The 24,885-nt window shown below is 39.1% G+C and overlaps 1 protein-coding gene across 2 annotated transcripts in view; it reads left to right on the top strand.

Moving 5' to 3' along the window:
- UNC5C (unc-5 netrin receptor C) overlaps window positions 1-24,885 on the top strand; it is a 392,714-nt gene that overhangs the window by 249,567 nt on the left and 118,262 nt on the right. For both annotated transcript variants that reach the window (XM_059066537.2, XM_067035523.1), the window contains exons 3-4: window positions 6,990-7,133; window positions 23,536-23,639. In XM_059066537.2, coding sequence (XP_058922520.1) covers window positions 6,990-7,133; window positions 23,536-23,639 — 248 coding nt within the window. The remainder of the gene's footprint in view (window positions 1-6,989; window positions 7,134-23,535; window positions 23,640-24,885) is intronic.

The raw sequence follows: 24,885 nt of genomic DNA, 5'->3' as shown, positions 1-24,885 counted from the left end.
GTGAACAATTGTTTAAATTCTGACCTCCACGCCTTACCTGTATCAGAGGTGTAACAATATTAATCCCAAGGATTATTATGCAGATGAACTGAGACCCATGGTAGATGTTCAGTAAATACTGGTTATCTTTACTGTTCTGAGTTACAGTTTACCTGTAGCTTGGATTTAACACTGCTTTGTATTATAGCTATAACAAACAAATCATTCATTCATTTAACTTACGTTAACTAGACAAATATTTGTGCCAATACTATACTGATGCATATACAGTGCATTTGACAGAGCCCCTTTACTCAGTAAGCTACTATTTTTATCTCTAGTATCAGACAGTAAACTTCTGAAAAAGGGATCCATAAGCATTTCATCTCTATGCCCACCTTGGAAACTACTATGCCTGAAACAGTTGCTCAAGAACAAGCTCCACAATAGAATGTAACCCATAGGAGGATAGAATCCTTATCTCTCTTCTTTACCACTGTGTCCTCAGCACATAAAAGAGTGTGTGGCACATAGTAGAGTCTCAACAAACACCTATTGAATGAATGACTGGACAAAAGTAATAGTAAGGTCTATAATTCATAAGTCCACAGTTATCTAATCTACAATGACGTGTTGTTATTCCCCACCCTTATTGACAGAAATCTTATTTTTTAATTTTGTTAAAATTACTTCTATTGAAATTACTAACAAATTACATGAAATGGGGACAGAAAGGAATGCATGTAGTTAGATTTAAATAATGATTAAGAATTTACTTTTAAAGAAAAATGTTGGATATACATTCAAATATATATAATGTTTGATGTTTTAGGAAAAATATTTAGATGAGTGATATGTTTGCTTTCTCAGTGGAATGTGCTTTGTGTCCTTCCAAACTGAACACATTGCCATCATCATATTTTCACAGAATAGCTTCTTTATATTCTAAAGAACATTGACATATGAGAAGAGATTAATTACAGAAAGCATTTTAGTTCCCATTTTGGTCTCAGAAGGGCTTCTTGGAACAGAGATTCTATAGGTTTTTCATCACCAAAGTCAAGAATTGGAATTACATGATGGGCCAAAGCTGGTAAGATTAATTTCTGTCAACTCATTCATACAACTCTATAAGTAAGAGAAAATATTTCGTATACCCACCACTCCAAATATCCTTCATACTTACAGCCCTAGGTTTGATGGGGTTAGAAAGTCAAATCAAAAGTAGGAGCACTGGTTCTCCTGTAACATCTAAAACCTGACACTCCAAAAAAGAAAAGGGAAAAACTGTTAGCATTGTCAGGGTAAGTATCATTTGTCATTCTATTTTAATATCATCTTGCAATTACATTTTCAAGTTTCGGGGGGAAGACTGCATTTATCTATGGTTGTCATATAGCTTTCTAGAAGCACTAGATGTCTCCCCACTTCAGATACATAATCCAATGAGTAATTTTTTCTCAGCTCTAGACAAAACAAAAATATAACAAAACAAAACACAAATCCCCATTGGACACAGAATGCCAAACCAGAACCAAGTGACTAGAAACTATCACATAAAAGGTAATGAAGTCAACGGCCTAGGTATGAAATGCATCCAAGCAAATCTCTTGAACCACTCAGTCCCAGCCAAGTTATTCCTTGACTATTAGGTAAATTCATCTTGATCACAAAGATAGTAAATGTAACTTTAACAAAATTATACTCACAATAAATCAAATACACTGGTAAGTTGCAATTCCCAATTACACAAAATAATTTTAGTTAATTAGATGGACTTTATATATTAAATATTATATTAAAAATTCAAGGAAAACATTTCAGAGAGAAGTTGGTAAATTATGCATTTACAGCGTCTTCTTTTCCTGATGTACTTGAAAGATTGTCAGATGACTTCATGCAACATAAAACAATGTCTCAATTATAAAGTTCTACCTTTTGAGTTTTCATATTTTGATTATCTTAGTAAGAGTTATAAGTTGCTAAAATAACAATCAGTTTTGTCATGGTATGACATCCTTTTAAACAATGATAGCATTTTGTGTGGTTAAATTTATATTAAGACATCTTGTACTGATATGTTTCATATTTTAGATATTAGTGAAAACTAATAGGGTTAAGCTCTGGAAAAAAGCATGAAAAAGAGACCGCACTAATACAATAAAATGTAATATATTCCAGAACATCCTTCCCTGCAGTTTTTTGCATTTCGCACCAATCTGTGTACTAACTTTGAATATACTGTAATGAGATTTGGTAGAGTCACCTCTGCAGCTCTTCTCCCAAAAGGGAGAGTGCTGGAAGAAATAGAATTGCCAGGTCTGCACGACATGGTGTCTCAAAACTTACCTTTGCGTATGAAAGATAAAGTAATTGGGAGGAATGAGAAATGCAACTTAGGCACACATAGCACCTAAGTCTAACATGAGGTGAGGATGCTTTTTCGTGAAACATACATGGGGTATTAGAAAATGCAGATTTGATGAGCATATTTTAAAAATCTTTAAAATAATGCATGATTTTTCAGTATCACCTAATAAACATCATAAATGAATAGCGCAAGGCTGGATGTGATTTTTTTTTTTTTTGCGGTACGCGGGCCTCTCTCTGCCGTGGCCTCTCCCGTTGCGGAGCACAGGCTCCGGACATGCAGGCTCAGCGGCCATGGCTCACGGGCCCAGCCGCTCCGCGGCATGTAGGATTTTCCCGGACCGGGACACGAACCCGCGTCCCCTGCATCGGCGGGCGGACTCTCAACCACTGTGCCACCAGGGCAGCCCCTGGATGTGCTATTTTATACATCTTTACATTTCTGGAACAACATAATTTTTGACATTAGTGGGACTTTTAATCTTTGTTGACAGCACTGCAGATTACATTTCTGGAGGAATGTGGATATTATTTTAAATAATTATGCAACAGGATTAATCATGGATTTTTGATCACATTATAATCTCTAGAAAAACACTTTGTGGCGCTTGACTATTATGAAGTTAAATTTATGCTAAAGATAAGGAATAAATGTCAATTACCAGATTTTGTTGCCAAATTCTTGTATAGCCTCACAAAGATCCAATCAGAAGCTGGCATTTGCATCTGAATTTCTAAAATCATGTGAAACTCCCTATTAACAAGTACATGTTCATGCTCATTATAAGACTTCTTGGTAAAGTATGCTAATTATTTTGCTGCACTCTGGCTCCCAAACCACAACGATTCCTGTTATAAAAGCAAATCACTGCAAACTTCAAACAGCATGCATCCTTGAGATGCCGCTAGTAAAGGAAGAACAGTGATGGGAAATCTTTGACGTTATCAGACAGGATGGAAAATACACATTTGTATTTGAGTAAATCTTGTAGACCGAAGCATTTCCCCCCACCCTTAAATAACCTGAAACCAATTTCAAGTTCCCAAATGCTCTTCAAAGCAACCTGCTTGGAAGTACTGCTGATGGCATTTCAAATTTCAAGGTAGGTTGCTTTTTCCATCTCAAGACTTCAGGCGGATTGGAAATTGCACTTTCAAAGAAAAAGGATATTACCTACTTTTAGCCAAACCACTAGCCTCTGGTTCGATGAACGAAATGTCATAGGTAACGAACTTACCTATGGTAACGAAACGATGATATGTAACCGAGTAACTCAGAGTCTGAATAATGCAGCTAAGTCTAGAGAATTCTAAAATGTAAGTGTTTAGATAACTTCACGCTCCTGTTTTTTCTTGTTCTGGTGTCGTTGACCACACGTGGGAGTGTAAACTTTGGGCATGTGGCAGGTCCAGTGTACAGAGCTGTAATTAATCCATCTCTTCCTGGATGGGGCATCTGTGAAGCTGAAGACAAAAATCCATGTGTGCTTGACTCCGGTGCCCATGGGAAGCCTGGGCCACACAATTCAGAACATTCATACGATGAATAATCCCTGTAGTGGGCGGGTCTGTGGCTTCTTAAAAGGATTTAGATTTGTGCTCAGTAGAAACATCCATGAGCCTCTTAGGGCAAAAGGATACAGTGGCCCCCATGAAGTTCTCCTAGCATTTAATTAGGTTTCCTGTAATTGCTTTAAGTAAAAGGTAGGGGGCGGGGGGTGGGGATGAAACCTGAAGTTATCATCTTGGGACACAAAATATTTGTATGCGGTTTTACTATCCTGAGCCCATTTGTTGCTGCTCTACATTTTGGAAAGAACCGTTATAGTTCTAAGGAAACACTGCATGTTTATCCACCCTTTGGTGACTGCAGCAACCTTTAGAGGAAGCGTTTCGTTTCCCGTAACTGACTTTCTGCATGAACAGAGAAGGTATAAACAAGGAAAACAGACAAAGGTATTAAACACCAGAGAGTTGAGTAAAAAGAAAGGAGGCAGGAGAGGAGGGAAGGCTCTGCCCCGTCTTTGCACAGATTTCTAGATATAAGAAAAATGAGAATAATTACAATGAGACAGGAGAATGAAAGGCCCAAGCAAGGACCAGGAAAAAGGAAGGAAATTAGTGTTATTTGTTAATAAGTTGGTTTTTTACTGTGGAGACTTGTTTTATTGGTCGGACATTGGCTAAAATAATATAGTAATCTTTTCATAGAAGGGTGAGGGATTGGGATATGCCAGTTACTTGAAAATTCTTTTTAAACTGCTCACTCTATAAACATAAAAACGTTACTAACTTTCAAAATGTTAAAATAATATTAAATATACTTAATAAACTTTTTTTTTTTTTTTTTTTTTTCTTTTTGCGGTACGCAGGCCTCTCACTGTTGTGGCCTCTCCCGTTGCGGAGCGCAGGCTCCGGACGCGCAGGCTCAGCGGCCACGGCTCACGGGCCCAGCCGCTCCGCGGCACGTGGGATCCTCCCGGACCGGGGCACGAACCCGCGTCCCCTGCATCGGCAGGCGGACTCTCAACCACTGCGCCACCAGGGAAGCCCCTTAATAAACTTTTGTAAATAGAGTGGCCCCATCAGGATTTTGCCGTGCCTTGGGCTTATCAAACCCACTTTCCTGGGCTTAATTCCAGTTCAGGGATTCACGAGTGGACCTAAGGACTTAGTTGTTTCTGTGACTCAACTCCCATCAGCTTGTGATAGGAAGAACTGTTTATCCCCCAGTGGGTCAGCACCTACTATTGTTGGGTGGTTGTTAATTTCCCTGAGTGCTTTTACAACCATATGAACATGTCCTAGATTTTAGGGTAAGTACTGGAATACCCCTTTTTAGGCTCTCCAGATGACACCTCTTTCATGTTACTTATACCAAGAAGTCATGATCAAACATTTTAAAATATAACTTTTAGGAACTAGTTAAACTTTATATCTTGTACATATCATTATATATATCGTATATATATTTATATATGTATATTTTAAAATTCTCATCTGATTATGTCATCTTCTTGCTTAAAACACTTGGTTCTCAGAAAGAAATCCCAGATCCTAAACATGGTGTACAACGGTGGTTCTCAAACTGTAGCAGGCATCAGAATTCTTGGAGGGCTTGTTAAAATATTGCCGGGCCAAACTCTTAATTTTTCTTGTTCACTGAGTCTGGAGTGGGGCCCAGGAATTTGCATTTTCAACAAGTTCCCAAGTGATGTTGATAAAGCTGTTTTGTGGGCCATACTTTGAGAACTGTGGGTTTACAAGAATGTATATAAAGTGGTCCCTTTCTTGTCTCTAGTTTCATCTCATGCTAGTATTCTCTGTGACCAATGCTCAGTTGTCTTCTCCTGGGTTCTCAGTCTCCTCCTTCCCTTTCCTACTTCTTCCCATGTGCCCTGTCCCTCTCCCCATAGGAATTAATCAACCTAACTCATGTTGGAGCCTTGTATGTATCCTCCTCACAAAAATAAAAGTTCACGAGGGCAATGACTATTTTACTCATCAGAGTTTCACAGGTACCTAGTGCAATATGTTCCACACAATTGATACTCGGTAGATATTTGGCGAATGAATGAATAAATAAACAGTACAGAGTAATACATTTAACTTTTCTTACTGTGCTCATACTTGACCCAGAGCAAATTCTCCTCCTCCCTAAATGATGCCCCTGCTAGTTCTGTCAACAGACACTCCATGCTGGAAGTATGTGCAACAGAGCTGGCAGTTGCCACATATATTGTACAGAGAATCCTTCTTGCTCGTGCAGAGAGGCATATTGGAGGATGAACCCCTATGATGATAATCCCAGATTCTTAGTTCAATTTTTGTTATTTTAGGCTTACATAATGCTGTGAAATAAATTCCAATTATTTGAGCATTTTAACTAGAAGCCACTTTATTTTTAACAGGATTTTGGTTACATTGTTATTATAGAGAAACACTTGGGCTTTCAAAATATTCCTGATGAAAACCTTAAAGTCATACATTCTTTGGCGAGAACAGCAGAGGTTTGTTAACTAAGGCTAGTATTTCTTTTAAGAAAAGCAATGTGCCTTAATAATAAACAAAGCTGTTTAAAATGACTGACTTTTTAAAAATCACCACATATTTATAAAGTACTAGGTCATGTAATAATATAACTATATGTATTGATGATTTATATACTTATGATTATAGTTGTAGGTCATTCTCTCTCATTTCATGTAAAGAATTAGGTAGACATAGTTATTGTAAAGCTGTGTACAGCATATGGGTATCTTGCCCACAACCTGTATAACTAAGATAGAATCCTTAGAAGATGTTAAGTTCAAGTTACTGTTTCAATACACAAAGGAAGATACCTTGGTGGAGCGTGAATGTTACGCTATAACGGGAAAGGTGTAATTCTGTAGAGTGATAGACCAACTCCACTTTCATTATCTGGTGAATCCAGAAGATTTGAAATAGCAAATAAGAGAATGAAAAAGGTGTGGACAAGTAACTGGATCCAGAGGAAAATCAGAGGAGATAAGAGGCAATATCTAGGATGTTGGTCTATGGGATCAAGAAGGATTACTGGAGGAAAAATGTATGTACGGTGTTTTGTATTTTGTTAGTACAAGTCTTCTCCTGACTTAAATCTTCCTTTGCCTTGGCAGGTCTCATTGTGCGGGAAGTAAGCATTGAGATTTCACGCCAGCAAGTGGAAGAACTCTTTGGGCCTGAAGATTACTGGTGCCAGTGTGTAGCCTGGAGCTCGGCGGGTACCACCAAGAGCCGGAAGGCCTACGTGCGCATTGCATGTGAGTCATAGTGCAGGGACACTGTGGATTCCAGAAATTGATGGAAAATGGGAAAATTTAGACCATAAGTGCTCTAGTGTCAAAGAACCCTGGTTAAAAATTGCTCCCAGATTTCTGAATTTGAGCTACACTTTCCCTTTAAGTCACCAGCATATCATTTTATTTTGTTTCAAGCACTGAGTAATTTTCCTTTATGGGTGTAAAAGAATTCGTGCTACTTTCAAAAGATTGAATTTTCTTTTTTAATCTGGTAGTAATTAGGCTATGGGAAAACCAACTATATTCCTTTAATGAGTTTATTCTGCCAGTTTGTTAGGACAGTGTTGACTAGTTTTGCTATTAGAAATAGAAATTACCCAGACAAAGTTTCTCTGTTTATTTTAGAACTGTTCTAGTGCATCAGAATACACCACTATTTTCCAAACTGTGTTAATTTCTAGAGTATTTGTGTTGAGGGAGAGGTTAAAAGGTGCCTCTCACACACAAAAAAAAGTGTTCCATAATCAATAAATGTGGGCAATACCTTTTTTTTTGGACAAAGTTAAAGAGGTTTCTTCATTGCAAAACTTTCCAGATTCCTTACTATGCTAATGTGAATATTATCCCCAAGGAGAAGATGCAGTCTGCAGCTCTTTCTGCAGACCCTTTTCTCAACGAGTACTATTCACACCTTGAGCAGCATGAATGCTGCTTTAATCTGTCGTTAGGTTCCACATTGAGAAATTTTCTCAAGTATGAGACCACTGAAACCCATGTAAATTTTATTATCTGAATTCCTTTGCATGTCTGTATTTTACTAAATTTCAATTTGCATTGATGTCAATGTCACTTACCTGTAATATGTCACTAAGTCCCAACAATTTTGGCTCTGATGCTTCCCCCAATTCTGTTCTCGCCTGTTCCTTCCCTTCTGCTTGATCTAGATCCCAACCGTTGCAAACACTTCCCGGTTAGTCTCCATGACTCGAGTCTTTTCCCTTTTCTAATCCTTCCTCCATATTACCACAAATGCAAGATTTCAGAAGATTCCTAAAACTCAGATCTCATCTCAGCTCACCTCCATCTCTGCTAAATTTTTAGAGTGGCTCGTGAGATAAAGTCAAAATTTCTAACAATGGTATATATCACCGTATTAGTTTGAGAGGGCTGCCATAACAAAAGTTCCACTGACTGGTGGCTTAAACAACAGAAATTTATTTTCTCACAGTTCTGGAAGCTAGAAGTCCAAGATCAAGGTGCTAGAAGTATTGGCTTCTTCTGAGGCCTCTCTCCTTGGCTTGTACATGGTCATCTTCTCCATGTCTTCATACTGTCTTCCTTCTGTAACTGTCCACATCCAAATCTCTCTTCTCATAAGGATGGCAGCCATATTGTTTAAGGCTACCAGTATGGCCTTAATGGCCTCATTTGAACTTAATCACCTCTTTAAAGGCCATATCTCCAAATAAAGTCACATTCTGAGGTACTGAGGGCTAGGATTTCAACATGTGAATTTTGGCGGGGGGTACACATTTCAGCCCATAACAACCATATTTCACTGATTACATAATGTAGCCTAAATTTCCAGCTCTGACCACAAAGAATGTCTCCAGTCGAGTCACACTAGATTAGAAATACTTCCATTTCTATCCTTTCCAGCTATTGTTCATACTGAAGGGCTTCACCTTTCTCTTACTCCCTTTCATTATTTGTAAAAACTCATTTATTCAACAAATATTTAGTAAGCATTTACCCTGTTCTTGGGACAATTGTAGGTATTGGGTATGGAGCCAGAATCAAAACATGTAATGATCCCTGCCCTCAGGAGGCTTACGTCTGCTGAGCAAGGGCACACTCTATATGAAATAAATAATCAGAGACAGAGCAGATAGTAAGTGCTATGAAGAAAGATAAGTGAGAAAAGGGGGTATGTCGTGCTGGGAAGGGTGGTCAGGGAAGGCCTCCAGAAGAAGTTGACAGTTGAAGAAACCTGAAGGAAGGGAGAGAGGCAGTCAGGCAGAGGGGACAGCAAGTGGCAAAGTACAGATGCCCCGAGGCAGGAATGTGCTGGCGGGTACCAAGAAGATCGAATTAGCCGGAGCGGCTGGAAGAGAGTGAGTGAGAGTGGACCCCTAGGTGAGCTGAGAAAGGTATGGACAGGAGGGCAGTGTGGAGATGGCCTAGGCCCTGTGGGTGTAACATCTTTGGTCCACAGTATGAAATGAGAACTTCGGAATGTTTTCAGCAGAGGAATTCATGACACGACTTCCATTTTAGCAGAACACCTGACTGCTGTGTTGAGAATAGACCATGAGAAGCAAGAGTAGAAGCAGGGAGACCAGTTACAAGGCTGTGGATGTGGGAGATGTTAGGATACATAGCTTAGAAGCTGTGGAGCAGTGAGACCTGGATTCTAGATATATTTAAAGGCAGACGTAGTAGCGCTTTTTTGAGAGGTTAGATGTGGGATGTGAGAGAAAGAAAGGAGAGAATGATGCGAAAGGCCTGAGCCTGTTGAAGGATTTCTTTCAGTTGTCCTTAGCGGAGTCATTCCTGCCTCATCAGTCTCCAGAATGATAGGTGTTCCTTTCTCAAACCTTTCAGAGCAGTCCGTCCATCCTCTAATACAAGCTTGTCTCCTTTGAATTATATTCACTTGTCGTAATGTCTGTGTTTCATGCCAGCGAGTTCTCTGAGATCAGTTTTGCTTAATTCAGGTTTGCTTAACTGTATATCTTCAGTGCTTAGCACAATGCCTAGAACATCAAAGATGTTTAATAAATTTTGTGGAATTAAAACCATTATAAAGGGCTTCCCTGGTGGCTCAGTGATTGAGAGCCCGCCTGCCAATGCAGGGGATGTGGTTTCGAGCCCTGGTCCAGGAAGATCCCACGTGCCGCGGAGCAGCTGCACCTGTGCGCCACAGCTGCTGAGCCTGCGAGCCACAACTACTGAGCCCACGTGCCACAACTACGGAAGCCCGTGTGCCTAGAACCCGTGCTCTGCAACAAGAGAAGCCACCGCAATGAGAGGCCCGTGCACCACAACGAAGAGTGGCCCGCGCTTGCTGCAACTGGAGAAAGCCCGCGAGCAGCAATGAAGACCCAGTGCAGCCAACAATGAAAAAATAAAATACATTTATTTTTTTAAAAAAAAACATTATAAAGACTTGCTCTATATTACTCATTCCTCTCTGAGCATGTCTAAAGGGATTTTTCTCTTTGTCTTATGTGGATTCTCCATGAAATAGACTCTGAGAGGAGACACACACGCAGTCAATGTATTAGCGAGGGCTCTCTGGAAAAACATCTGTGGAGGAACAGAAATGGTCAGAGGGAGAAACTGAACTGCTGTAACAGGTACAACAAAAGATGACCTCACAGGGGCCTCTGGAGCTCGGACGGCCCTTCAGAGTTGTCTCACCTTGAGGCACAGGAGGTGAGCAGACCTTTCTCCCAACATTGACTAGTCAATGGATGTGGGCCCATCCTTTTCTCCTCACCCTCACCAACTTGTGTGACGTAGGTCAAGTCAGCTCTTCTCAACTGGGGGCAAGTTCAGGAGGGAGAGGCTGGGGACCTTCACCTTCAACACTTCAACACTCCCAACAGGTGGGATCAGTCCTGAAAATGTATGTAATCCACTACAATTGTCTACCACGGATCTTGAAGATTTTATGTTATTAATGTTATTTTGTGTTTTCTGTTATGAAAGTATCTTGAACATACTTTCAAACATTTTAAAAAGAAACAAAAAACATACTGTTTTGGTCAGATAATTAAATGAATTCAAAATTAGCTTCTAGTTATAATCAAAAGAGTCACGATGATATAAAACTGTGTCTTGCATTACTATGTGGTCATTAATATCAAGTATAATGAATATTTTAAATGGGCAATCTACACTCTATACTAAATTCGCTTGCCTAAAAGCTGAAGTTTAAGGGCTTCATAGTTACAAACGATGACTCTTGTGTGGTGCCGATTTTATATATGTATACATAAACAATATATAGTATTTAATAAAATAACATACATAATATTATCTTTATAGAACTCTATTCACCACATTAAAAATTAAAAACATATAAGAACCTCATCTTTCTTTGCAACATATTATATAAACTTCGCCATTTACTTCACAGCTTTTATACGTAGTTTGACATTTTCAAATAATAAGACCAACTCTTCTTCTAGGAAGACATTAATTTGCCCATAGCACATTTTCGTCTTCATGGATTAAGACTGAAGAGAAGTTTGCTTGTACTTCCATAAGTAACTGAACTCATATGTGTGTAGCCAAGGAACAACATCCAATATATAAAGATTTACTCATATAGATTTACATCATGATGAATAAAAAGTTAAATTTCAAATTCTCTCTGTCAGGGCTGATCCCTACCAAGTGAGTCCTCGCTAATGTTGCAGGAAGGTTGCGGATTTTCTGTTTTGCTCTGTTTCAAGTGAGCTATGGTGCTGCTTTGCCCAGTAATATCTGACCGATGGCTGTCACATCAGCTGCAGTTAAAGTTTAAATTTTTCTCAGGTAAAGGTAACCATGACGCTAAAGTTAAATAAGTGCAACTACCGCTCACCTAATTCGATCTATACTCGTTATGTGTTCTGTGGAAGGGCCCATAGTTCTTTCACGAAAAAGCTCTATTTTCAGAAGTTTGTAAGGCAGAAAAGAATATTAGCTCTTCACTCATTTAATTCGGCCAGGTATGAGCTGAGAACATGACATGCCTGCTCTAGAACCGAGCAGTTAGCAGAGGGCAGTGTCAGGTGTCTAGTGGCGCTGCAGCTTCCATCGCAGAGAGAGGAGTTCCTTCTGAGGGGACTCAAGCGGACACTATAATGACCGTCCAAAGTAGAACCCTTATGGTGACGCAGCCACCAGTTTCATCGGGTTGTTTCTTCCAGTGTCCCTTGTTATAGGCCAATGGGAGAATCTGAGTGTTAAGGTAGGAAAACGTAATTCAGGCAAAATGTCGGCAAACGCTGTCTTTCTTCAGGAAACGTCTTGGCTGCCATTGCTGATGTTGGTTGTGACCGTTGATGAAGTTGTTCGTGGTTGCTTTTGCAGGGGATGGTGGGTACACTGTGAAACGAGTAGCAGAGTGGAGTGGTTAGAGCACACGTTTGGGGCCAGGTTGACGTATGTATTCAAACCCCGGTTCCATCACTTACCAGTGTGACCTTCATCAAGCGACTTAACCCCTCTGAGACCTAGTTCCATCAACCATGAAATGAAAAGGATAGGGTTATTTTAAGATTAAACTAGAATAAACTTGTAAAGCGTATGGCATAGCACCAGACACAAAGCAAATGCTCAGTGTATGATAATAATATTCATAACAATGGAGATAACGATTCATACAACTTTATTTGTGCATTTTGAAACTTATCAATGCTGAGTTAACTTTAAAAACTAAAAAGTTTTTCCTTCTTTCACCACTTCCTGTACCAGGCCTGGGCTGTCAGTCCTAGAGGTTGAAGTTCTCTGCCGATTCAAGTATAATTAGACTCTAATTTTGTCCCTAAGCCTGAGGCTAGAGGAGCCCTGTATACGGTCACCCTTCTCCTCAATTCAGTAGTTACAATGGGTTTATGTGCACGGACGATCCATCTTCCTGGGAATGTCCGGATAGTTCCTAAGGAGTTTCTCTTTCCTACGTGTGCAAAGGCCACTGACCACAGATTGGAATAGGATAGTTTCTGGGAGGAATTAAGAAGGATCAGAGTGGCGCTCTCTGCCCTCCTCTCATAGCTCACTCATCCTTTTCCCTGAGATCAGAGCCACCTCGTGCGCCATGTGTAGGTGTGGACCAAGCCATGTTTACATCTGTGAGTCTGTAGTGTCTAGCATGCTGTCCGGAACAACACTGTACCAGGAAATATAATGCCAGCCACACGTCATTTCAACTTTTCTAGCAGCCACTCTTAAAAAAGTCAAAAGAAAGAGGCAGAGTTAATTTTAATAATATGTTACTTCGTCTACTATATTTAAACTAGCATTTCAATAAAATAACCAAGGTAACATTCTTTTTTCATTTTAATCTTTGAGATCTGGTGTGTTTACTCTGCAATACTTCTCAGCTGAGACTAGCCACATGTCAACTGCTGCATAGCCACGTGTGGCTCATATTGGACAGACGGGCTATAGAATAATAAGAATAGATACACTGTTTCAATCACTTTTTCACCTCACATAGTTACTGTGTGTGTGTGTGTGTGTGTGTGTGTGTGTGTGTGGTGAAAACACTTAGGCTCTGCTCTCTTAGCAAATTTTAAGTATGCAATACGGTATGATTAACTATAATAACCATGGTGTACAAAAATATCCCCAGAACTTATTTATCTTGTACCTGAAAGTTGGTAACCTTTGACCAACCCTTACATGAATTAGCTCATTCAGTACTTGCAACAATTCTGTGTGACACGTGCTAGTATCCTCATTTTACAAATGAGGAGATGGAGGACAAAGGGAGATTAAAAAGCTGCCTGAGTTCAAAGCTCATATATGGAGAAGTAGGTCAGACTAGCAAAGGAGTCTATGCTTTTAATCAACACACTGGATACAAATAAGAGAGGAGGTGACCATGATTTTGTGTCAGGTGGCCGTTCACAAAACTATCTTATTTTCCACATGCGTAATGACATAGGCTCACTATTATTTACAATGCAGAAGTGAAAGAAGGCCTTGGGTTCCTGCCTCTCTCCTGTTGCTTGGCCTGCCCCAACTATACCAGTTTGTTTTTAGAACGTTTAATACACTCGTTCCAGATACAGGCTACTTGCAAATATCTTCCCTCCCACCTGGAACATTCTTCCCCAACTCTACCAGTGGTTCACCTCCTTCTTTCATTCAGATTTCTGCTGAGACGTCAGCTCTTTAGAGGGATTAACCCTGACCAATTTACCTAACACACACTGTCGCCAACTCTGTCACTCTGCTAACCCCAAGCCTGCTTTTATTTTTCTTGAGAGCATTTCTCTTTATCATTATTCATGATCTTTCAGGCTGACTAGCTCCACCACTGGGAATATAAGCTTCACTAGAGCAGGCATTTTATTTTCTTCATCATTATATCCCCAGTGCCTAAAAACAGTGCCTTGGATGTGGCTGGTGCTAAGTAACTGAAGACGTAAGTAAATGGAATGAAACTGAGTTAAACTGTAAGCATATGATAAGGCAAAGTGACGGTGCTATCTCATGCCAATGATTTGTTGTTTCAGTAAAAATGTTTTATCACCCAAGGAATTTGAGGACATCAGATAGACTGAACTGATTGCCCCTGCGCTCCGCCCACTTCAAATTCCCATTACACTTTTGTCTTATTTGTTTTCTCCATAGCACTTATCAACTTCGAACCTACTATATACTTATTTATCATGTTCATGACTAGTGGTCTATTTCCCCCAGCCCCTTAGAAAGTCAGATCCACATGGGCAAAGATTTTTGTTTGGTTTGTTCACTCATGAATTCAGAATGCCTACAGTGATGCCTGACACTGTGTAGGAACTCAATAAATATCTTAAAGGAACGGATGAACTAATATTTCTATAGTAGGGGTAGTAGTATCTCCAGTTAAATATATATGTGATCTTGTCGATTATTGTGTTAGTTTATATATACAGAAGTCATTATTTGTGGCCTTGTATGTTACTTTTCCATTTCCTATCTGTCTACTCTACTTGACATAATCAAAATTAAAAATACAGTTTAACCAAATAATGCAGGTGTTCTGTGTTAGCCAGGTGTTCTGAAAGACTTAGGTTATACCATGACAGGATCTGGCAGCCTAACACCAATGTCTTGGTAGAGCTCAGCAAGCTTGCCACCACACCAGAATAAATGGCCTGTTTACTAACGTGCACTTCTGAGCTGTGGTTTCATCCCCTGTATGACCATTTAAGTCCCCAGTAAACCCACTGTAAGTTACAGAGGCCGGTTTTTGAATTAGATGAGATTAATTGCACGATTTAGACATTTTTAGATAATAAGACAAAATTTTTAACAATAAATATCTCCTTGTTTCATATAAATCTCAACCATTACGTTACTTAGTCCATCATGTGGTTCCTATTTCAAAATTAAAAACCATAGCACATACCTGATTGCATCCGTCTGTATTCTTCCAAACTTATTTGCTCTTGTGTTTAGACAGAAGTTCTCAAGATTCATGGAGGCTCCACAAATCCATAGGCATTTATAGCTCATATTTGTTCTGAGAGGTAGACATCTAATGGATAAAATACTGTCTCATAAGTTATAGTTTGGGAAAAATCATCCATCTATGTGCTATAGGAAGGGCTGGTAACCCACTGGACTAAAATATGTCGTTAAAGTAATGTTTTATGCTGTATGAAATGAGAAGTTTATGGCTAAACTGCTTATTTGCAAAAAAGCTTGTCTGCAATCATTGTGTTCTTTTTTTGTACTCTGAGAAAAGAGCCTTAACTTTTTGATATATCGGGTTCCTCATCCATAAAGTTGGCATGTTTCTTATTATTTACCCCTAAGACATACCTTAAAAAATGTTGTGATGACATATAATCATTTTTTTCTGAAAATAAAGATGCAGTGTGAATAGAAGAGTAGCTTATATGAGTTTTTTTTTTTTCTTCCTCTTCTCTGTAATGGATGTCTTTGGAGTTCTAGCTGTAAAATATTTATTTTTTTAAAAACCCTTTAGCAAAACTATCTGAATACAATATATTTGTCCTATAAATGCCCCAAAGCCAAGAAATAAAGAAGAATGGCTGAAATTGTACTTCCCTTTGCAGGGACTTTGCTTACTCAGGATTTCTGTTTAAATGACCCGGTGCAGTAAGGGATAGACACGCCTCGGCAAAACTAAAGACATTGCCAGATAATCTTTCTGCTGATTTGCTCAAATTATTCTAACCTCTGTCCCTGCCCATAACTATGATATTATGAAAGTGTTTGTGGTAAATTCATAAGATTGGTCAAAAACATTAGTTTTTTAAAACGTAAAAAGAGGTTGCAAAACAGTAATAGGAACAAAATAAAAATCTTTCATCTTCATTCTTTTGTCTTAAAAAAACCCTGTGTCCTAGTAACCAACATTTATGGCATGCTTACTGTATGCCTAATTCTATAAGCCCCTGTGTGTGTTAACTTTTGTGATGCCTCCAACAATCCTTTGGGTCGGATCTGTTATTACCCTTATTTTGCAAATAATGAAACAGAAGCATGGAAACGAAATATTAGATAACTTACCCATGTCACTTGTTTAGGAAATGGTAAATCTGAGTTTTAAACTTTTCTTTTTACAGTCCAATTCATTGTACAGGTTTGCAGAAATGTGATCGTTCACTTTGCAATCTAACCATAGAGGAAACTTCATGTTTTTGTTGGTTGGTTCGTGGCTTTTTGTTTTGTTTTGTTTTATCTTTTACAATATTTGAGAAGAAAAAGCAAGTTAAAAAGAAAACTCCTTCCAACATTTTTTATATACTGTGTCCCTTCCTTTTAAAAACCACATTAGGAGTTGCTGAATATAACATTATTTTTCATGATTTTTTTTTTTTAATTCCAGCAAAGATACTCTATTCCTGGAAAAGAAAACCATGGCAAACTTTTTAGGGTTCTATAGCATTGTCAGGACTTTTTCACTTTTAATAAATGCTCAAAGCTCAGAAGTCTAATCTAGTTTTCCAAAAATATGCCATACTGGTTGGTTCATGGCAGTTATTTCCTGTTAACAGCCAGATTTTGTGATTTAAGCCTAAGTTATACTCTACTATGACAACATAACTATCCCCTTTTTATCATTATTGGAAGAAAGGCACATTTTTTCCCTCTAAGAACACAAGTATTGTTACTATATGTGACCATAGAATTATTTTATTTGCTAGAGGAACGCTTTGAAAGTACAGTAAAACAGAATTTTAAAAACTAAAAAGATTTTTACTACCTCTGTTCATTGAGCATGAAAAGAATTAATTGACTACTAGTTTCTCTCAAATACGGGGTCTGTGGCCCACCAAACCTGCATTCCTATATGGCAGCATAGAGCTGAGTAGCAAGTAAAAAGTTAAGTGAATTGGTTTTGTACCCATGTCTCTATTAATATTTGGAAAACCTAAGACAGCCCAGGTTGGTGCTATGTGTTAAGAAAAAAATAATTCTTGTGCCTAACTTTCTTTCATTTAAGTTACCTGCCTGTGGGACTCACTGTCTTAAGAGCCACAGTGTAGAAGCAGGTCTTCTTGGTTCTCACAGCCTCCCAAGGCCTCTCTTTCCTTCTGCCTACAGAGTCTAGCACAGTGCCATGCATATCATGGGTGTTCCATAAATAATCAGTCAATCAATCGGTAGTTCTCAGATTTTAGTGCTGGGTGTAAAACACACTTGGGGGCCAATAAAAACTGTGGATTCCTGGAGCCAAATCTGATTATGAAATCTGCATTTTTTCAAGCACAGCATGGTAACCCCTAAGTTTTTCTTTGTGACACATCACTTTCAATCATTAGTCTCCCAAGCTCGTAATTACTTTGTCTCACTTGTTTATGATTATTCTTTTTTGTTTGTTTTGGTTTTTGGTTTTTTTTTTTGTTTTTGCGGTACGCGGGCCTCTCACTGTTGTGGCCTCTCCCGTTGCGGAGCGCAGGCTCCGGACGTGCAGGCTCGGCGGCCACGGCTCACGGGCCCAGCCGCTCCGCGGCACGTGGGATCTTCCCGGACCGGGGCACGAACCCGCGTCCCCTGCATCGGCAGGCGGACTCTCAACCACTGCGCCACCAGGGAAGCCCCGAACTCTTAACTTCATAATATCAGTTTATCACATTGTCAAGATTTTGTCTTTTAAAAAGTATTTTATTCCAATAAATTTTTCTGCATAATGAAGTAGCATTGCTAAAGGAATAAACATTTTTAACAAATGTAAGTTATTTTTTTTTTAACTTGGAGTGAGAACCTGTTTATTTTTTTTCAAAGACAATAGTATCAGCAACCTGCCTGCTTAGACACCATAGGGAGATCTTTTGCTGGTAGTTTCTCCTGGTTTCCTTCCCGAATCAGCAGGGCTCACAGGGGCTTGGTAGCATGACCTGTTATAGTCAAAGCTCCCACCTGTCCAGCCCGACTTGCCCATTGTAGGCCACTTTCACCCTTTTCAGATGGTGTCAGGCAAAAATGCTCGAGGGAGGTCACTGCAGAGGAGACTTGATTTTGGGCCCCTTTCATAAATATGCGCTTTGGTGTGACAGGCGTTCTTGCATGCTATTTTGGGTAGGCAATTCCTTCCCATCTCTCCGTGGAAAGAGAAAATTAGTTTTGTCAAAGTAATTCTCAATGCATTCATAATCATCAAAGCTTTAATATTCATCTGCTTTTGTGATGTATATTATATTGCTCCCTTGGATTTGTACAAAGAATTTTCTGATATTTTTAATATGGAATCACCTGGAACCCATCCATCATCCCATTTTTCTAACTCTTACCCATACCTGTATATTGAAGTGTACGGAAGTTGCATGAAGATTGTCGTAAGATGAAAATATATAAGCTGTTCTTTTCAAAGATGCATCATCTCCTAGATTATTGAAAAATAATTTCTTCTATTATTTCTCTTTGATAATTGGTATAAATCCTTAAAGATCTTATCTTATTTCACAAAGGATAGGCTGTTTTCCCCTGAAATGCATGTTTAAAATGTTATTTTACTCAGGCATAGGCCCTTATGACAAAAGAGACCTTCAAAAGCATCCCGTCATTTTCTTTCATTTTATAAATGAGGAAGGTGAGGCCACAGAGTCTTCAAACTCCCAGGTAGCCTTCTTTTCTGCCTACCACATTGTCAAAAAGCAGAGTCCATGTTTGTAGAATGCCATGAAATTAGTGGGTTTCACATCATAAATAATTTGTAACCACAGTATTATTATTGTGCAAAAAAATGCATTGACAGCATCAAAATTCTACCATAAAAAATGAGATGCCGTGTACACCCACACATGTGTGTGTTCTAAAAGGCTTTCTTTGATTACTGTGTAAATGGTAAATAGAAGTCCATATAGTTTCAGGTCTGATTCTACATCTGCTAATTGGATTTCTCTGTATGGATTTAGTAAGCCAATATTCATGTTCTTAAGTAAACATCTCTCTGAATGCATGCATATGACAAAGCTGATTTTTCTTGTAATTGATGGAGTCAATGACTAAATCAGAGGTAAGCCAAGTTTACTTTGCAAAAGTAATCTAGGTTATAATGAAAGGACTTTATACTTATTTTAGTAGCAGCCTTAGAACTCATGGAAAGGAAACAGAAATGTAGAACCCTAAAGTCTTCCAAGGGCAAAAAATTCATCGTTTTCCTGACAGGAATGCCCACATTATCCTAAAACATTCTGTTTTACATCTAATTCCTAGGTGACAAGTGTCCGTTTTTCATGCTTATCCACTCGTCCCCCTCGTGTTCTCTCTGCCTGCAAGTCACCCAGCCTGCCTTCTATCACATCTCTCCAAGTGATAAAGGATGTGCTTACAATGCTACTCACCCCCTTACAGAGTACCGTGGAGGCATATGAAAGGAGCAGCTGCCATGCTGGACAGCACAATATATTCTGTGCTCTTTACGCAACCTGAAAGCTAGAAAAGAGGTTTGGGGCAGGAATTTAAAGGATTTTTCAGGAAGAAGTACTACTTTGTGGGAGGTTAAATGTGAATCATTTTAGAAACTAGGTAAAATTTACATAGAGTTTAAAATTAAATACCATCAAAACAACAGAATTATATGGTATTCAGTGATGGTTCAGTTAAACCTGTCTCTTGAAGTACATGACTGATGTGTGGTCACCATTCTCAATTAGGATATGAGGATTCTCAAAAGGTGTGCCTTCATATGGCAGGAATTTGAAAACTGTGCCCCAAACTATACCATATTCTAAGAAGAATTATAGCCTGCTACATTCAAACCCATCATCCCTTAATGGTGCTGCTGACTTCCGTCACCATAAAATCTTGCAAAAGAGTAGGAGTTCTCCTGATGGTCATTTTCCCAATTCCTGTGCACCCTCAACTCAGCTGGGCTTCTACTCCCCCTTCACTCCTAAATTCCTTAAACTTCTTCTCCTTCTGAGTCCTTTGCTGCATTTGTCCTGTTGGCCTCCCAACTTCTGAAAACTTTATTCTCCTCTTGGCTTCTCCGACACTTGTCTCTTGGTTTTTCTCCGACATCTTTGTTCACACCATATCATTTTTGCAGGCAGCTTTTCCTCTTGAATGTTGGTGTCCTCTTTTTTTTTTCCTGCCCTGGTAGTGTCATCTATTTCTAGTGTCATCTATTTCAGCTATCTCCTAGACAATGAAGCACAGATCTTTTACCAGGCCTTCTTTTCCAAACTCTAGACCAGTGATTCTCTACTTGAGGTGATTTTTCATGTCAGGAGACATTTGGCATTACCTGGAGGCATTTGTTTTGCCATGGCTTGGAAGGGTGCTACTGGTATCTGCTGGGTAGAGTCCAAGGACGCTGCTAAGCAACTTACTGTGCACAGTGCAACCTCACAACAGAATTATCCAGTCCCAAATGTCAGTCGTGCTGAGGCTGAGAAATCATGATATGGACCTACTGGACTTTTCCACTTGAATAGCCTACAGCTGCACCAAACTGAACGTGTACCAAAATAACTTTGCTATCTTTCTCACCACTTTCCTGCCCAATTTGGTATTATTTCATTTAATGATGGTATCAACTTAACAATTGCAGTAGCTAAGAATACAGTATTATCTTTTCCTCTTCTCACTCTCCAAATACCTAGGTCTTCCTCAACATATGATCTATTTATTTCTAGAATCTGCTTTCTCCCCTTCTTGTCCACTGTCACTAGCTGAGTTCAGGACCCCGTCATCCCTCCTGATCTATTCAAATGGGTTCCTAACTACCTTCTGTTTCTTCACCACCACCTCAATCACACCGAGGGCAATATGACATCCTATCTCCCTCCTCTGCTTAAAAGCCTTTGAGGGTTTTCCATTCCTTAGCATGGCAGGAAGGCTTTTCATAAATAGATCTCAGCTTACCATTCTAGTCTTGATTCTGAATCTTACATATCTTCATCCTAAGTACCTAATAAAGTGTCTACCTTAAGGAGATAGTTTACAAATGTTAAAGGAATTTGTTTTGACTACTTGGATATATATATGCCTCACTCTTTCTAATTCTCAATCCTTATTTTGTGATATGCTGGTTAGTTTAACTGAGAGTCAATATGTTATTTGATTTGAGAACTAATTCCAGTCTTTAGGTCTCCACCCTGCCCTACATCAGATGGGAGTTTTATAGAATCATTTTTCACCAACAAGATATACCCTGTCCAGAACATTTTATCCCATTAAAGTTATTCACTGCTGCTATTGCTTTTTTTAATATTTGGTGTTTTGCCAAAATTTCGCCTTAATGCAGGTTAAAAACAAAGAAAAGCTATGATATGAGAAAAGAAAGAGTAGAAGAAGTTTTAATGCTTCTGTTGAAAGGACACAAATCAACCAAAAGAGATGTGAAGGGATGTGTGGGATAGAAAAATATGTATCAAATCAGCAGGTTCTAACGCAGCATCAGTTATTTTGCTGTGAGGCTTTGAGTAATTTGAGAAATGTGTTTCTCATATGTAAAATAAGGATCTGGTTTAGATAACTTTCAAGTTCTAATAACTCTGTGGATTTTAAGTGTTCATCCCTGCAACATAATTTCTTGATAGTCGAATTAGAAATGCCCTTGCAACAGAAATGCTGTCACCATTTGTAGAGTCTCTTGTCTTACTTCAGACCCACATAGATCCAGTAATCTTTTCAAAACCCCTAAGCTCTTGAAGGTTTTCTTCTGCCAAGAAATTCAACCAAATGGCAAATATATGACAATGAATTTTTTTCTCACTGCATTTTCCAAGTGGTGCTTTCTAATAGTTTCTTGAAAGACATTAGAGGCACACCTCCAGAGTCTTCAGATTTCCACTCATTAGTTCAGTAGGCTGAAATGGTGCTTTTAGATTCTGAAGTCGTTGCTGGGGACATGGAATGAAAGGAAAGAGGCATTAACTTTTTACTAAAATCAACTGGGTAAAATTCCAATAACTTTTAATGGGAAGGAGCTGAAGAGTACATGTATGAAATAATTTTTTTGCTTTGCTTTAAAAAAAAAAAATGCTGCTTCAAAGCTCTATGACTGGGCTTCCCTGGTGGCGCGGTGGTTGGGAGTCCGCCTGCCGATGCAGGGGACGCGGGTTCGCGCCCCGGTCCGGGAAGATCCCACGTGCCGCGGAGCGGCTGGGCCCGTGAGCCGTGGCCGCTGAGCCTGCGCGTCCGGAGCCTGTGCTCCGCGGCAGGAGAGGCCACGACAGTGAGAAGCCCGTGTACCGCAAAAAAAAAAAAAAAAAAAAAAAAAAAAAAAGCTCTATGACTGACTCATGTACTTTTTAGCTTTGGTGTTTAAAATGACAAACTGGTTTCTAACATTTTCGTGTCCATCAATAGCAGTTTCTCAAATTGTACTGCATATTGCTGTAGCAACTTTAACTATATAAATCAGGGGGCCCCAACCCCTGCTCCGTGGCCTGTTAGGAACCAGGCCGCAGAGCCGGAGGTGGGCAGCGAGTGAGCGAAGCTTCATCCGCGACTCCCTATCGCTCGCATTACCGCCCGAACCGTCCCTCCCCCGCCACCCCCCCGCCCCCCGATCCTGGTCCGTAGAAAAACTGTCTTCCACGAAACCGGTCACTGGTGCCAAAAAGGTTGGGGAACAATGATATAAATACATAATTAGATTCTTGGTATATTTGAGCAGAAATGACTTTTAATCTTCTAATTGCAGAATGGTCACATAATTACATATTGCGATATTTCTGGACTCCTACCAATACTTACTCTTTTCCCTGTCTTGTGTTTGAGACACCTCAAGAAGCTGTATTCATTCTTTCAGGACTCCAGCATTCTGTTTTTCCCTCTGAATAGAAACTTGCTTTTGCGTTATGTATCAAAAGATCTCAGAGTTATTACAACTTCAATAGTGTCTATTGGGAAGAAAGAAAAAATAAGAATATACCTAAGGGACTTTACGAATAAACATCGTGACCATGGGATTCTCTTGATTAAAAATGTGATCATTATAGTTGATTATTAAGAAATAGTAAGGAAATGCAGTGAATGAGTTTCACTAATTGTTAGAATGAGGATCTCCAAAGCATCCCAGTGAAGATTAAAGTAGGAACAGTTAATAGCCTCCAAGTTTCATAATTTCCAGTACACAGAATATAATCACCCACATTATGGTACAGTACTAACATGATTAAAAAATACAAAGAAACATAAAATAAGAAGCTGCAGAATGTTTATTGTACTTCCAATAAATGAATGAATGTTAATTAGTTTTGTCTTATATTTTATTACTTGTGCTTTCCAGATCTGCGGAAGACATTTGAGCAGGAACCCCTGGGAAAGGAAGTATCCTTGGAACAGGAAGTCTTGCTCCAGTGTCGACCACCCGAAGGGATCCCAGTGGCTGAAGTGAGTAGCAAAAATTCTTCACATTTAGCAATTGGCACTTAAGTTATTCTAACAGAGGCCTAGTCCATGGCTAATGGTGCAGTGAATTAGGGTAGGGCATGATGAATGGTTGGTAATGGAGTCCTAACTGCTTGCTACTGGCAAAACAGATTGATTGGGAACTGATTAATGACTTGGAGTCAATTAGAATGCCCCACTGGACAAAGCCACAGGCAGCTTGGTTTCATGTTGTCATTGTCTTTTAAGAAATCAGAAACACTGTTTTATTTTATCTGGCACTAATCATAGAGAAAGGTGGTATGACTCAATCATGTACCATCAATTTCATTATTTTTCTTGATACTATGCAAAAAATGTAAGAAAGGCGTGTGTGTGTGTGTGTGTGTGTGTGAGCCTATGCACTCCACGTATATATTTCCTGCTCTGTGATATATTTATGGACACACCTAAAAGCCATAGCCACACACAATGAATAAAAACATGTTTGAGGAATGGCAGTTAGTTTCATCCTGTAAGCTTTCCATTAGCTCTTTATTTTCATTTTCTGCTTTTGGTGAAACAAAGCCTATTGATAGTTAATGCAATATTACAAATCAGATTTATACCATGACTTTTTATTAGCAACAAACAATAAAATGCCCATTTTTCTGCCACAGTCATCCATATCTCCAATGTATCAATGCAAAGACTCTAAGTGGCACTCTTAATGAAATTTCCTTTTTTCTTTGAAAGAAGAGAGCTGTTTTTTGCCTTGTTCCTGGCATCCCATGGCCCTTTTCTAGCACTGTATCAGAGACTTTGTATGATTATTGCTGTTTTATCCAGCCACTCCAAAACCTTATCTTCCAACACTGACACACAGTATGATTTATTGTGATTATAAAGGAGGCAGCTCTTCTCTATTCAATATTTCCCTTCACTTAGGACAATAAGTGCATCTGTCTCCTCAACTGTATTTCTAAGATTCTAATGCAAACCTCCACCATCAAACTACCTTGAAGACCAAAACACATCCTGAGTAACATAGGTATCCATAGACTCTTCTTGACTTGATGTTTCTTAAAGAGAGCAAATCCCTGCAGAGATTCTCAGTGAGGGGATTCTATAACTTCTTCCTTTTTTTGGTCTCCTCAGCAAAGTGGTAATCTCAGTAAAGATTCAAGAGTGCAGACTGATTGGCTGTGAATTTTATCATCACTGGGGAAGAGACTAATTACCACTTGGCAAGCTCAAAAATCATATACCC

This window comes from Kogia breviceps, chromosome 6, assembly GCF_026419965.1.
Source record: "Kogia breviceps isolate mKogBre1 chromosome 6, mKogBre1 haplotype 1, whole genome shotgun sequence".
Taxonomy (NCBI): domain Eukaryota; kingdom Metazoa; phylum Chordata; class Mammalia; order Artiodactyla; family Physeteridae; genus Kogia; species Kogia breviceps.
Note: the sequence above shows the minus strand (reverse complement) of the source record. Positions and strands in the feature narration are given on the sequence as shown.